Consider the following 14,875-nt stretch of genomic DNA (forward strand, 5'->3'; position numbering starts at 1 on the left):
AAATTCTACCATAAAAATGTAATAATATTTATTTTGTACACTTTTAAAATTAATATTTTTGTATTACAAACAAAATTGCAATGTCTATAATACAGAATACTTACAAATATTTGAACATATGATTATGAAACATAAACATTAATAAATTGCATCTGAAATTGTTGTAGGAGATACCTTAACAGGACAAAGCAATATGAGTTTTAGTAAATTAAATGAAAGGAATATGTTTTAAATGAAAGGATTTTAAATGTTTCTCCACATAATTGGAATTTGGATTTTAAAAATTCTATTATGTAATTAACATAGGTTCATGTCACATTGTATGATTATAATTTAGCAAGTGCAATTATGTAATTGTCATTGCATAAAAGACAACAGGAAAGCTTAACAATGAACTACAAACCTAATGTCTACAGTTTTCAACATTTTTTATATTTACTGCTTTTTGTATGTAAAATCTCTATCATCCTATCTAATAAAGGGATAATATGCAAATTAACCATCATTCCATCACAAAGCTGGCAGCGCCCATTGCCACAATGTGGCAGCACCCAGTACCCTCAGCTTTGCTAGAGTGCCCCAGTCCTGGAAGGGCGGCTGCAGAGAGCGGCCTGGTGAAACGCTTGCTTCATCGTCCCACCTGTGGCCAAGGAGACCCTCTGAGCCATGGAGAAATTCTGGGCAGCACGCACAGAGAAGCCAGGCCCTGCAGATAGCAGAGAAACACAGGTACTGGGCTTAAGCCAGTAGGGCTCCCAAATTGGAGAAGGTGCAGGTTGAGCTGAGGGACCCATACCCCCATGCACGAATTTTGTGCACTGGGCCTCTAGTTACATATAACAGGGTTTGCCACCATTGGACTTACTGGCATTTGGGGCTGTAAAATTCTTTGTTGGGGGTATACACTAACACAGTAGGTTAATTAGCAACCTCGCTAGACGCCAACCATGTGTTCCAGTAGCACAGGTCCTTCAGTTGTGACAACCAAAAAGCTTCCAATATTATCAAATGTTAGAGGGGGACAAATTCCCCCCCATGGAAAACACAAAACTCTGTCTCCAACTTTATTCTTGTCTCTGTGTTTATTTGTGGGAAGTGGATTATTTTAATACAGCCTAACTGGTATATTAGGATTTATTTAACTTGTACCAACTTTGTATACAAAAAAACATTGCTAGATGATGCTACATAAAAGCTATTGAATATATGAATGTCTTTATCCAGAATAGGTTTTCTGATAAACCTGGATGGACCAAAAAAACCTAACAGTGCTAAAAGAATTCATTCTAATGGGAATCACAGACCACCCTGAGCTGCAGGCCACCTTCTTTGGGGTATTCCTCATCATCTATGCAGTCTCTGTGGTGGGCAACATGGGCATGATCATCCTCAGCAAAATGGACTCCAGGCTTCAGACACCCATGTACTTCTTTCTCAGACACCTGGCTTTCACTGATCTTGGTTATTCAACAGCTGTGGGACCAAAAATGTTGGCAAACATTGTAACTAAACAAAAGACTATTCCCTACAATTGGTGTGCAGCCCAGCTAGCATTCTTCATCTTGTTCATCATTAGTGAACTTTTCATTCTGGCAGCGATGGCCTATGACCGCTATGTGGCCATCTGTATCCCCCTACTCTACACAGTCATCATGTCACCAAGGGTATGCTGGACACTGGTAGCAGTACCCTATCTCCACAGTGCTTTTCTCTCTCTGATAATCACCATAAAGATTTTTATTTCATCTTTTTGTGGCCATAATATCATTAATCATTTCTATTGTGACTGTCTTCCCTTGCTGACACTGCCATGCTCAAGCACACGTGAAATTGAGTTGATAATACTGATCTTTTCAGTGTTTAATTTGGTTTCATCTCTTCTGGTAGTTCTTGTGTCCTACATACTGATCCTTCAGGCCATCCTCAAGATGCACTCTGCAGAGGGCAGGCACAAGGCCTTCTCCACCTGTGGATCTCACCTGACAGTAGTGGTTATATTGTATGCGACTCTATTCTTCATGTATGTGCAGCCCAAGTCCAGTCATTCCTTTGACAGTGATAAAATGGCCTCTGTGTTTTACACTTTGATCATACCCATGCTGAACCCCTTGATCTACAGCTTGAGAAACAAAGAAGTGAAAGGTGCCCTGCATAGGATATGGAAAAACCTGAGCAAACGCCCCAGGTGAAGTTTAATATAGAATGTGTAAGCAATAAATTAGGTGTACAAGCTGTTTGTGATATATGATTGGACTTAGAAAGCAGTGATCTGTAAGAGGCATGGGAGAGTAGAAATATAATTTTGTTGTTTTCACCTTGTAGATGTTGAAGTAGTGATTATCCTCTGGTTTCAACTCTGATTTGTCCTCAGGTTGTACTGTAAGAGATCAAAGCCCCAATAACTGTTTACACATTACCAAGTAGTTATGTTACTTGTATCTTACACAGCATTTAAATACAGGTGCCCATCATACTGGCATAGTGACATACAGATGATGGCAGTTACTGTTATCAGTGGTGAACACATATACAGCAATGAATAATACATGAACAATTTGCCTTATGACAGTTTAACTATATCTTCCTTTGGCTTGGTGGCATATCAGATTCCTTTTATAGCATACATAAACATGTATATGCTTGCAGAAGCAGAAATAATAGTGTAATTATTTTCAAGTGACATTATTGTGTACATCAAAAATGTAAAGGAATTGTCAACTTGAAACATGATAAATAATAAAAGCATTTTACAAGATTGGTGGATATAAGGTAACCAAGCATATAAAAGATCAATTTCCTCTACACTAGTAAAAAGGAGATGAAAATAAAATATAAAACTATTGATTACACAACAATAAAATTTGTAAAATACTTAAAGAACATCCTAATGAATTCTTTGCATTACTTCACTGCTAGATGCTACAAAATCATTACTAGTTTATTAAAGGAAACATAAATGTAGCAATATACCATGTCCATTGATTGGAAATAACAAATGTGATTAGATCAATGCTCCCACAATTGTTGTATAGATTTAATGCACTAGCAATGAAAAGTCCAATAGTATTTTTTACTACTCAAGTTCATATTAAATTTATGTGTAAATGCAAAACTTTTAGGGTAGTCAGGGAAATATATTAAAAGAAGGAAGAATACCAAGTGCTTATAATTATAGATATCAATATCTTTAATAAAACTAGGTTATTTGAAAATGTGCCATCAGGCCCTGGCACTGGTAATTCGGGTGGTTGGAGCATCATCCAAGGCACCAGAAGGTCGCGGGATTAATTCCAAGTCTGGGCACATGCTGGGATTGAGGTTTTGATCCATGGTCCATGTGTTTATGGGAGGCATCTGATCTATTGATGATATATCTCTCTCCAATGGATGCCCCTCTCTCTGTCTCCCTTCCTTCCTCCCTCTTTCCTTCCATCACTCCATCCAACCTTGCCCTCCTCTCCAAAATCATATTTAAAAAACTGTGTCATCAGTGCAAATAGAAAGGCCAATAAAATAAATGAAAATAATTTGTTCAATAGGTGACTCACACATATAATTTCACTTGATTTAAATAAAAAATGCACGCTATGTAATAAGGAAAGAAGGATTTCATAGTAAACTGACCTAGCTCATTTAGGTTTCCTATGTAAAATATAAAACTTAGTCATTTGGTTGCATCAAATGTAAGATTAATTATGAATATATTATATTCATAAAAAATAAAGAAATCTAAAGCACAAAGATTCTTTTAAAAAAAAGAATATCTTCATGACTTGGAAAAAGCAAAGATTTTTTTTATAAAGTACAAAAATTATAACACTGAAATATACATAGACTAGAGGCCCGGTGCCTGAAATTCATGCGGGGTGGTGGGGGGGGAGGCAGTTGTCCCTCATCCCAGCCTGCACCCTCTCCAATCTGGGACCACTCGAGGGAGGCAGTTCAATATCCCTCTCACGATCCAGGACTGCTGGCTCCAACCACTCGCCTGCCTGCCTGCCTAATTGCCCCTAACCACTTCTGCCTGCCAGCCTGATCACCCTCTAACCATTCTCTTGCCAGCCTGATTGACGCTTAACTGCTTCCTGCCAGCCTGATTGCCCCTAATTGCCCTCCCCTACCGGCCTGTTTGCCCCTAACTGTCCTACCCTGCAGGCCTGGTCACCCCCAAATGCCCTCCCCTGCATGCCTTGTTCCCCCCAAATATCCTCCCCTGCCGGCCTGTAATCGCCCCCAACTGCCCTCTCCTGCAGGCCTGGTTTCCCCAACTGCCCCCCCTTGCAGGCCTAGACCCCCCTACTGCCCTCTCCTGCAGGCCGGGTTGCCCTCAACTGCCATCCTCTGCAAGCCCAGTCATCCTGAACTGCCGTCCCCTGGAGGCCTGATCGCCCCCAACTGCGCTCCCCTGCTGGCCTGATTGCCCACAACTGCCTGCCCCTGCCGGCCATCTTGTGGTGGCCATTTTGACCACATGGGGGCAACCATATTGTGTGTTGGAGTGATGGTCAATTTGTATATTACCTCTTTATTACATAAGATATCACTGTATACAAAATAAAAATTTGTATTTATCAAAATATCAACAGACACCACAGAAGAGATAAAATAAAATCCTGACAGAACACTTCTGATACACATATGAGTACTGATATCAGTAATTTGTAAAACAAATTGCCAAACTGTTAAATTAAGTATGATTTAGACCATCAATGTACTGTGGGGGAAGGGGAACCAGGGTGGTCAACACACCTAAAGAAATGCTTCACAACAAAAGCTATCAAAACAGCCAAAAATTCATAAATGTCTTCAAAATATCATTAATCATTAGCTAAGTATGTTAAGGTTATACTATGAAATCACTACACACCCAGCAGAATGGCTAAAATTAAAAATTTTGAACAATAGTTCAAAATGTTGATGCTAATGAGGAAAGCAAATATTATTTTACTTGCTTGAGGACATGTACATTGTTATAAAAACTGAAAAGCTAAGGGTAGAAATGACTAAATTTTAGTATGTGTATTCTCTATGAAGCAGCCATTCTATTCTTGTGCAATTATGCCCACTGGAGGATAATGTGTTTGGCAGATGTGGCCATCATAGGTGTTAAACGCTTATCAAGGGTAGAAGGGTGGTGCATTTACAGGGTTGGGAAAAGTAGGTTGAAAGTTGCGACTACGAAAAAAAATTATTCTCGTTTTATTTTAATTACAATTATCAGGGAATTGTAAATATCAGGGCAATATTTTTATAAATTATATGTGATTATCTGTAATAAATCCAAATTTAACATTTTATAATACCTAAAGAAGAGGAAAATGTTTTATTTTCAAAGCATAAAATGGAATACAATGTTAATAATATCAGCAATCATAAAACCTTGAAATTGGAACCCATTCTAATATTCAAAAATAGAATAATGGATAAATAATTTGTGATGAAATGGAACTACACATAAAAATTAAGATGAACCATCTAGAAATACCTATGACAATATATCAAGTGAAAGAGCCCAGACACACAAAAAACAATGTACAGGATTTCTTCTATACTGTATAAAGTAACAAACATAGGTGAAAATAATCTATGCTATTAGAAGTCAGACTGTGTGTGTGTGTAAGGGAACAGTACATAATAGAAAGGAGAATGAAGGATTATTTTGGAGTCTTGATAACATTTTATTTATTTTAGTGGTTATAATTGCTGTAATCTGGATCCTGACTACACAGTTGTGTTAATTTTATAAATATTAATTTATGATGTATACTTTTGTTAATATGTATATTATCTATATTAATAAAAGGTAATATGCTAATTAGACTGGGAGACCTTTCAAGAGACCTTCCGGATGTTCTTCTGGACAAAGCCATGTTGGCGGTGCTGAGGTAGAGGTGGTTAGAGGCCAAGAGCGGAGGGCAGTTGTGGGTGATCATGCCAGTGTGTGTGTGTGTGTGTGGGGGGGGGGAGGCGCGGCCATTTGGGGTGATCAGGCTGGTGGGGGGTGGCAGTTGAGGGTGAGTAGACTAGCAGGGGGGCCAGTTGGGGGCAAGCAGGCTGTCAGTGGGGGTCAGATGGGGGTGATCAGGACATCGGGGGGGGGGGGAAGTTAGTGGTGAGCAGGCCAGCAGGGGTGCAGTTGGGTGTGAGCAGGCCAGTGGGGAGGGCAGGTGGGGGCGAGCAGGCCAGCAGGGGGGGCAGTTGGGGGCAAGAAGGCTGGCATGGGGGGCATTTGGGGGCAAGCAGGCCAGAGGCAGGGGCCAGTTGGGAGCAAGCAGGCCAGCAGGTAGAGTGGTTAGGGGCAATCAGGCAGGCAAGCAGGTGAGCGGTTAGGAGCCAGCAGTACCGGATAAAGAGAGGGATGTCCGACTGCCAGTTTTGGCCCGATCCCTGTAAACCAGCAGTAGGACATCCTTCGAGGGGTCCCAGATTTAAGAGGGTGCAGTCAGGGCTGAGGGACACCCCCCCACACCCATGCATGAATTTCATGCACTGGGCCACTAGTACTTTAATAAGTTAAATACACCACAACTAAGGGGAAAATAGCTACACATATCTATTTTCCCTTATGAATTTTAAAACAATGTAAAACATTGTACAAACATTTCTCCATTATGTCCTCAGCAGTAAAATCATAAGCAGACACTCCTTTTAGAGGAGACAATTAAGGATTGCAAAAAAAAACTAAAATGCTCTCTTAAAGAAATAATATCCAAGAGAACGCAAGGAAAGGTACATAACATAACTTTTGTGTGGGACTAGAAAGATGTCTGTACAATTAGCAGATATTCCATCGGCTTTGTTTGAAGTTTTCAAATGCTTTAAGCATAATTAACAAATTGTATCCTTTCCCCTCAGGGACCATCTCAAAGGACCAAGGAAACCCGTAAATTCTTCTTATTGGGTTATCTTAGGGACACATCATGGGGCAGCACAGTGAGATTCCTTCTTGGAGGTGAGTAGACTGTACCTGCTTCTCTGACCTGTTCTGAGGTCCGGGGACACTTCATGGTCCATCTCCCATTTAACAGTTAGTCTCTAATACTCCAACTCAGTGCTTTAGCCATAGCTTGAACAACCTGCTTTAATAAATGAAGTTTCAACAGCTACTTTACTATGATTTTTTATGAAAGCCAGACATTTACGTTAATGTAATAAATATGACACCTCTGAGTGGCGAGGAAGCATTAAAAATCTCAAATCCCAAGATCATAATATTTGTTTTAACTTGGACCCTTAATCAAATATGATATTGTTATTTGTAGTTAATTGGATGTGTTTCAGAATTATTAACCTCAATAGTAAGGTATATTCATAATGTTTTCCAGTTACCTTTAAATTAAAAAGATTTTATCAATATTTTTATAAACCGTGTCATTTCTCTGTTTAAAATTTTCCACATATATCCAAACTTTACAAATATCATTGAAAGTATCAATGTTATTTGATAGTTACCACTTTTAGTGGGAGATGAGATATTAAAGCAAAATATTAAAGCATAAATTGCACTACACTGCACCTCTGTTCCACTATGTCTGGTAAGAGGACATCCCCTCCCTCTCACATGCAAGCCTTGGAAGGGTCTTTGAAATGCCAATAAGTTGTATTTTGAATAACTAAATGCACATCTAATAGAAATAGGGAATAAATTTAAAATATACACAAATACAGACTTAAGTAAAGAACAGTCTTTGCAAAATTATAAAGCAGGAGTATGCATTATGCCTAAAATTAAGGTTTCTTTTCCACTCTACTTATTAGTATTTATTTATTTAAAAGTTTTTTATTGATTTCAGAGAGGAAGGGAGAGGGAGAGAGAATGAGATAGAAACATCAATGATGACAGAGAATCATTGATCTGCTGCCTCCTGCTTGCCCCACACTGGTGATTGAGCCAGAAACCTGGGCATGTGCCCTTTCCTAGAATCGAACTGTGACCTCCTGGTTCATAGGTAGATGTTCAATCATTGAGCCATGCTAGCAGGGCTCCACTCTATTTATTTAGTAGCTCTTTCTAAAATTCTCTATATTTTCACTCAAAAATGACTTGGGTTTTGAAATAGGTACATTATGAATATTTTATTGATCTTTCAATGTAGAATTCATTTATTGCCACTTATGTAGAGCTGAAAGCACTATCTGGGAGAAGAAGGGAGACAGAGCAGGGAAACAGTTTAATTGATCTTTACTCTTAGTGCAGTTTTATAGTGAAGGTCCAATGCTAAGCTCTTCCCCTTGCATTTGTTACATATTTTGAGAGTATTGAGTAAAAACAAATTTAAGAGGTCAGAACCAGGTCATCTTTAATTATCATATAAAATAATCTAAATAGAAATAGAAATCCATGTAAAAAAAGAGGTTAGTGTTTCACTATCTCATATTTTCTCACATATAGAAAGACTGATATTTACTAGCATAGATATAAAAAAGTGTCCAGTTTTTATTTTATTTTATTGTTTAAAGTATTACAAATAGTAGCACATATGTCTCCTTTTTTCCCCATTGAGCTTCCACCGACATCCCCTACTCCCCAGCAAATGCCCTCATCCCCCCTAGTGACTTGCAATCATTGGTTATGCTTCTATACATGCATACAAGTCCTTTGGTTGATCTCTTTTTGTTTTTTATATTCCATAAATGAGTGAGATCATGTGGTATTTTTCTTTCCTGACTGGCTTATTTCACTTAGCATAATGCTCTCTAGTGAACTCATACAACTTAACAAAAGGATGATAAACAATCTAATAAAAAAAATGGGCAAAGGACCTAAATAGACATTTTTCCAAAGAGGACATTCAGAAAGCCAAGAGACATATGCAAACATCCTCAAAGTCACTAATCACCCAAGAGATGGAAATTAAAACAACAATGAGGGAACATCTCACACCTGTCAGAAGTGCTATCATCAACAAATCAACAAAGTACAAGTCCTGGAGTGTCCAGTTTTTAAACTCTCATTTATTCCATGAGACTTACAATGTTATTTATATCCAATAAATACACTCAGTGTATTATCTCTTGAGAATTAATTCAGTGTTCCTGAACAAGCCACAAATATTCTGGTTTCTTCCTCTATCAATCTCCTTATTCTGGATATTTCATATAATGCAATTGTACAGCATGTGACCTTGTATAGTTGGCTTCTTTCACTTTGCATAATGTCTTAAAGACTCATTCATGTAGTAGCATGTATCAATACTTTTTTCTTTTATGAATTATTAATATTTCATTGTATGAATACACCATACTGGCTATATCCTTTTATAAGTTGATGAACCTTTGGTTTATACCTATTTTTGACTATTATGACTAGCGTTTTGAATATTTACCTGTAAGTTTTTGTGTAAACTTAACAAAGGTTTTCCTAATTTCTGGGTATATATCTAAGAGTGGAATTTTTGGGTCATAATAACAATTCTATGATTAGCTTATTGAGTAACCCTCAAAATATTTTCATAGTGGCTTATTACAGTTTAAATGACTGAAAAAAGTGTTCAAAGATTCTAATACCTCCACACTGTTGCCAAAATTTGTAATTTTCTATTATTTTTTAATAAAAATCCTAGAGGGTGTAAAACAGTACCTGTGTAGTTTTAACTTGTATTTTTCTAATGACTAATGCTGTTAAGCCACTTTTCATGTACTTATTGGTCACTTGTATGTTTTCCATAATATATGTCTATTCAGGTCTTTTGCCTTTTTAAAAAAATATGTGTATTGTTTACCATTTTGTTGTTGAGTTTTCCAAATCATTTGTGTATTGTATATACTGGAAACTTCACAGATATATTACTTGCATTTTTTTTTTTACTTTGTGTGGGTCGTATTTTAATTATTTGATAATGTTCTTCAGTGCCCAAAAGTCTGTTTTATAATTTTGATAAAGCACCAATTTCTGTATTTTTAATTTTTTGTTTGTGCTATTGTGTCAAATCTAAGAAACCTGTCAAGAGCTTCGCTAAGCTGGGAGAGAGATAATTGAGCTGTCAAGTGTTAGAGTAGCCAATTAAAGCAACAAGCCATAAATGAAATATTGAAACCTTTAATCACTTATTACAATGGAAATCTCTAATCATAGCTCATGACATTTATTGGTTAGCTATGTATTTATTCCCATTACAGTTTTCCTGAATGGCCTGATGGACAACCACAATCGAACAATGTTGAATGAATTCATTCTAATGGGCATCACGGACCTCCCAGAGCTGCAGGCTCCATTATTTGGGCTCTTCCTCATTGTTTACCTAGTCTCCTTGCTGGGTAACCTGGGCTTGATTATCCTGACCAAGAAAGACTCGAGGCTACAAACGCCCATGTACTTTTTCCTGAGATACTTGGCTTTCACTGATCTTGGTTACTCTACAACTGTAGGACCTAAAATGCTAGTAAATTTAGCTGTCAATCAACATGCAATCTCCTATAATTCGTGTGCTACCCAACTCACTATCTTCAATGTGTTTATAACCAGTGAAATTTGTATTCTGTCAGCAATGGCCTATGACCGCTATGTGGCCATCTGTAACCCTCTGCTCTACACAGTCATCATGTCACAAAGATTATGTCACTTGCTGGTGGCAATACCCTATCTATACAGTGTCTTTTTGTCTTTGCTGATCACCACAAAAATTTTCATTTCATCATTTTGTGGCTATAATGTCATCCAGCATTTCTACTGTGATTGTCTGCCATTGATATCTTTGCTCTGCTCAGACACACATGAAATCAAATTGATCATTCTGAGTTTTGCAGTTTTGACTCTGGTTTCATCTCTTCTGATAGTCCTTGTGTCCTACATTCTGATCCTGGTTGCCATCCTCAGGATGAATTCTGCAGAGGGCAGGCACAAGGCTTTCTTTACCTGTGGATCTCACCTGACGGTCATAGTCATTTTCTATGGTACCCTATTCTTTATGTATGTGCAGCCCAAGTCCAGTCATTTATTGGATACTGATAAAATGGCCTCTTTATTTTACACTTTGGTCATACCCATGCTGAATCCCTTGATTTACAGTTTGAGGAACAAGGAGGTGAAAAATGCCCTAATTAAAACCTTGAGCACGTGTGCAAATAATCTCTCGAAAATTCACTGTAAGATATGGTAAGAATTAATTATGTATTAGCCAATGTATACTAAGTTTGATTGCTTTAATCTTGTGTTGGTACCTTCATGAAAAGGGCAAGAATAAATGTGTGATAGTATAGAAATAAGAAAAGTATTTATTATTTTCAAACAAAATATATCACTAATAAATGACTACTTTCTGCTTATACATCAGATATTAACCTATAAATATTCAAAGTAAGATTAGGTGCCATTCCTATATGTTCTCATATGTAGCTTTTTTTGCTTTCATTATATATTTATTTTTATAAAACCAGCCTCTACATTATATTTAAAATTATATGGTATAGGCACACAAAAAATACCTGATATATATAAAAAAAATACCTGATTATATAAATAATAATATATAATTCAATGGGTTGATTCAATGAAATATACTTACATTGTTAAGAGTAATAAGAAAAATTTTCTATTTAGGAGCTAAGAGAAAATCAGAATATATGCAGAATGAGAAGTAAGCTATATAATATGATGGATGGTATTGAGCAATATAAAAATGTAATAGAACAAGCAGCCAGAATAGAGTTTAAATTTTAAGGTTGTCAATAAGGGTGGCATTTAAATAAACACTTGAAGATATGAGTGAGTGGACTATATGGCTATCTAGGAGAAGACCATATCACAGAGAGAGAAGTGTAAATGCAAGAGTTCTTAAATGACAATATTGTTGTTGTATTATGGAACTTCAGAATCAAAGGTGGTTGAAGAATAAAATGTGATTAGGACATAGAAGAGGTGATAATATACTTGTAGCAGAAGTTGACCTTGTAGGACTATGTAGACCATTGTAAAACTTGCCCTTTCTTCTGATTGATAAAAGGACCCTGAGGATTTTTAGTCAATGAGTGATTAAATTAATCTTATATTAAACTAGTGGCCTGTTGCATGAAATTCATGCATGGAGCGGGGGTTCCCTCAGCCCAGCCTGCACCCTTTCCAATCAGGGACCCCTTGCTGGCAGTCTGACATCCCTCTCGCAATCTGGGACCGCTGGCTCCTAACCGCTCATTTGCCTGCCTGCCTGATTACTCCTAACTGCCTCTGCCTGCCTTCCTAATTGCCCCTAACCCCTCTGCTTGCCTGCCTGATTGCCCCTAACTGCCCTCCCCTGCCTGATCTTGTCCCCAACAGCACTCCCTTGCTGGCCTGAGCTCCCTCGCTACTGCCCTCCCCTGCTGGCCTGATCTCGCCCCCATCTGCCTTTCCCTGCTGGCCTGATCTTGCCCCCATCTGCCTTCCCTGGCTGGCCTGGTTGCCCCCAACTGCCCACTCTTGCTGGCCTGTTTTGCCTCCAAAGGCCCTCCCCTGCCGGCCTGATCTCACTCCCAACTACCTTCCCCTGCCGGCCTGGTTCCCCTCAACTGCCCTCCCCTTCTGGCCTGATCTTGCCCCCAATGGCCCTGCCCTGCCAACCTGATCTCCCCCAACTACCCTACCCTGCTGTCCTTATTGCCTCCAACTGCCCTCCCCTGCTGGCCTGATCTCGCCCCCAACTGCCCTCTCCTGCCAGACTGGTTGCCCCCAACTGCCCTCCCCTGCTGGCCTGATCTCGCTCCCAACCACCCTCCTCTGTTGGCCAATTTGGTTCTGATTGGTCAGTTTCTATGCCAGTCAGCGTCAAAAGCTCCGCCTCCTAGGCAGCCATTGGCTCCTCACACTTCACCCAGATTTGGTTCTGATTGGTCAGTTTCTATGCCAGTTAGGTCTCTCCGCCTATCAATGGGGCCTGATCAGAAAGGCGGGACTGATCAACAGCCTTGTTGGAGGCCTGGAGAGAAATGGAGGCATGGCTGCTGGCTGGCCTGGAGAGAAAGAAAGAGGTAAATGCTGATCAATAGCTGCCACACAGGCTGCAGATCAGACACTGCTTCTCTCTTCAGGCCTCTCTCTGGGCCTGATTCGCAGCCCCCTCAGCAATCAGTGCTGCGTCACCATGCCTGCAGTTGCAGTAGTCAGGGCTGGGTTTCCATGGCAACCCAGTGCTGACAGCAGGACTAACTTCATGGTTGTGGAGCCTCCGGTCCTGACAGAACCAGGGTTTTTAATATTAGGATGATAAGTTAGACTTCTGTGAAAACAATAGATTGTAGGATACTAGAAAAGGAAATGGGAAATCCTGAGGGAGTTCATTTAGTTGTGATAATTGGGAGAGGACAGAAACTTAAGCTAGGGCAGAAAGAGTCAGAGGATAAGAAATGAGTAGATTCTTAACACATTTTTTAAGAAAAGGTCAATAATATTTCTACATATAGATGGGGTTTGTTAGAGGCTTGAAAAAATATTAATTATTTTTAAAGAATAGAAAAACTAGTTCCAGAGCTCACCTAAGATATGCTGAATACTATTTTTGTTTCCAACTAATGTAGAATAATAGGGATTGGACTTACCTTTCTATTAAAACAAGAACAAACACAAGATGTAAGAAATAAGAGTTTTCAAAACAATGATATTAGGCAACAAAACAGTTTCCCTGAGAGATGAAGAATAAGGGAGGTGAACTCTGATTACCCAGCTTTCCTTTCTTATGAGAGTTTCTAGGCCACCCTGCCAAAAGGTCAAAACCTAGAATACTTCAGCTGATGAGGCAGAGTTGACAGTCCAGTGAGACCAGGCAGCTAGAGTTCACAAAACAGAGTACTAAAGTCCAGGGGTTTCACAGAGAAAGGAAAGTGGGCATCTGCAGATAATCCTTCTCAGTTATTCAAGGGGTGACTGATCAGCACATGCAAGTGGAAACCACCCAAGGCTAAAGAAAGAATCATATTGATACAGAATTTTTGGACTAGAACCCAGATTCTTTGTCTGCTGGAGTCAAATAATGAATCCTTGGACAGGGGGTAGTATAGCAAAGGTGGAGATTTATTGAAGAACAAGTACAGATTCCCACATGGGGAGAGAGAAAGAGTCCCACAGAATGGACTTCCATGTGGGAAGGGGGAAAGGATCCCACTGAGTTCCTTTTCCCTAAGGCATATAAAGGCTGCAGATCTTGGTGCCTTGATATCCCCTCTGATTGATCAATATTCCCTTTTGAAATGGTAACTATTATGATTCCTGAGGCCCTTCTCCTTCATTGTCCTCCTGTTCCTTCTGGGAATTCTTCCTTCTTTATTTTGTAAATATAGACCTTTTTTTGGCTAATACCAGTTCCCTTGTCTTATGGAAATATACTTGTTGCCGCTTCCTTGCCTTATGCAAATGTCACTGTACCAGGCTTCCTTGTGTTATGAAGATGTATCTGTTGCTGCCTCCCTTGTCTTATGGAAATGTAACTACACCTCGCTTCCTTGTGTTAAGGAAACGTACCTTCTCCCAATCTGTAGCCCTAGGTTTTTTTTCCATGGACCCCAATTCTAAAAATTTCCTAAACCTGCCTATATCCCCCTAAAATTCCTGTTTCAATATGAAAAAATTAAAAACAGCAGTACTCAGAACTCAAAAAGAGGCAGGAACTGTGACAATTTGTTACATAGAGTAGAAAAACTCATCATTCATGGGGTTTTATGTAGAGTACACAAGAAGGTCTTACTCCTTATCTCAAGTAGATCCCAGGAAAGGATCTGGGTTGTTTATCTAAGGCATCCCTTGAGATAAACTTGAACCATGCAGGTGTGGGACATTCAAGTCATTGCTAGAGAAGAGGCTACTCTACGCAAGCAGGACCAAGGGCAGTCTTAGGACCAAAAAGACCAGAAGCTTAAATTTAAAATTTAAGTGTACGCAAAATAATTAAATTAACTGCTGGAGGATTTA

General features: G+C 39.0%; 1 protein-coding gene across 1 annotated transcript; it reads left to right on the forward strand.

Annotated features, from left to right (window-relative positions):
• Positions 1–1,247: 1,247 nt before the first annotated feature.
• On the forward strand, positions 1,248–11,099 carry LOC307109348 (olfactory receptor 8K3-like; the record flags this gene model as incomplete). The annotated part of the gene is made up of 2 exons (XM_079788033.1): positions 1,248–1,626; positions 10,486–11,099. 2 exons carry the CDS (start codon positions 1,248–1,250, stop codon positions 11,097–11,099), a joined length of 993 nt encoding a protein of 330 aa, XP_079644159.1.
• Between the last annotated feature and the right edge of the window lie 3,776 nt (positions 11,100–14,875).

This window comes from Cnephaeus nilssonii (assembly GCF_951640355.1).
Source record: "Cnephaeus nilssonii genome assembly, chromosome: 13".
NCBI classification, from domain to species: Eukaryota; Metazoa; Chordata; class Mammalia; order Chiroptera; family Vespertilionidae; genus Cnephaeus; species Cnephaeus nilssonii.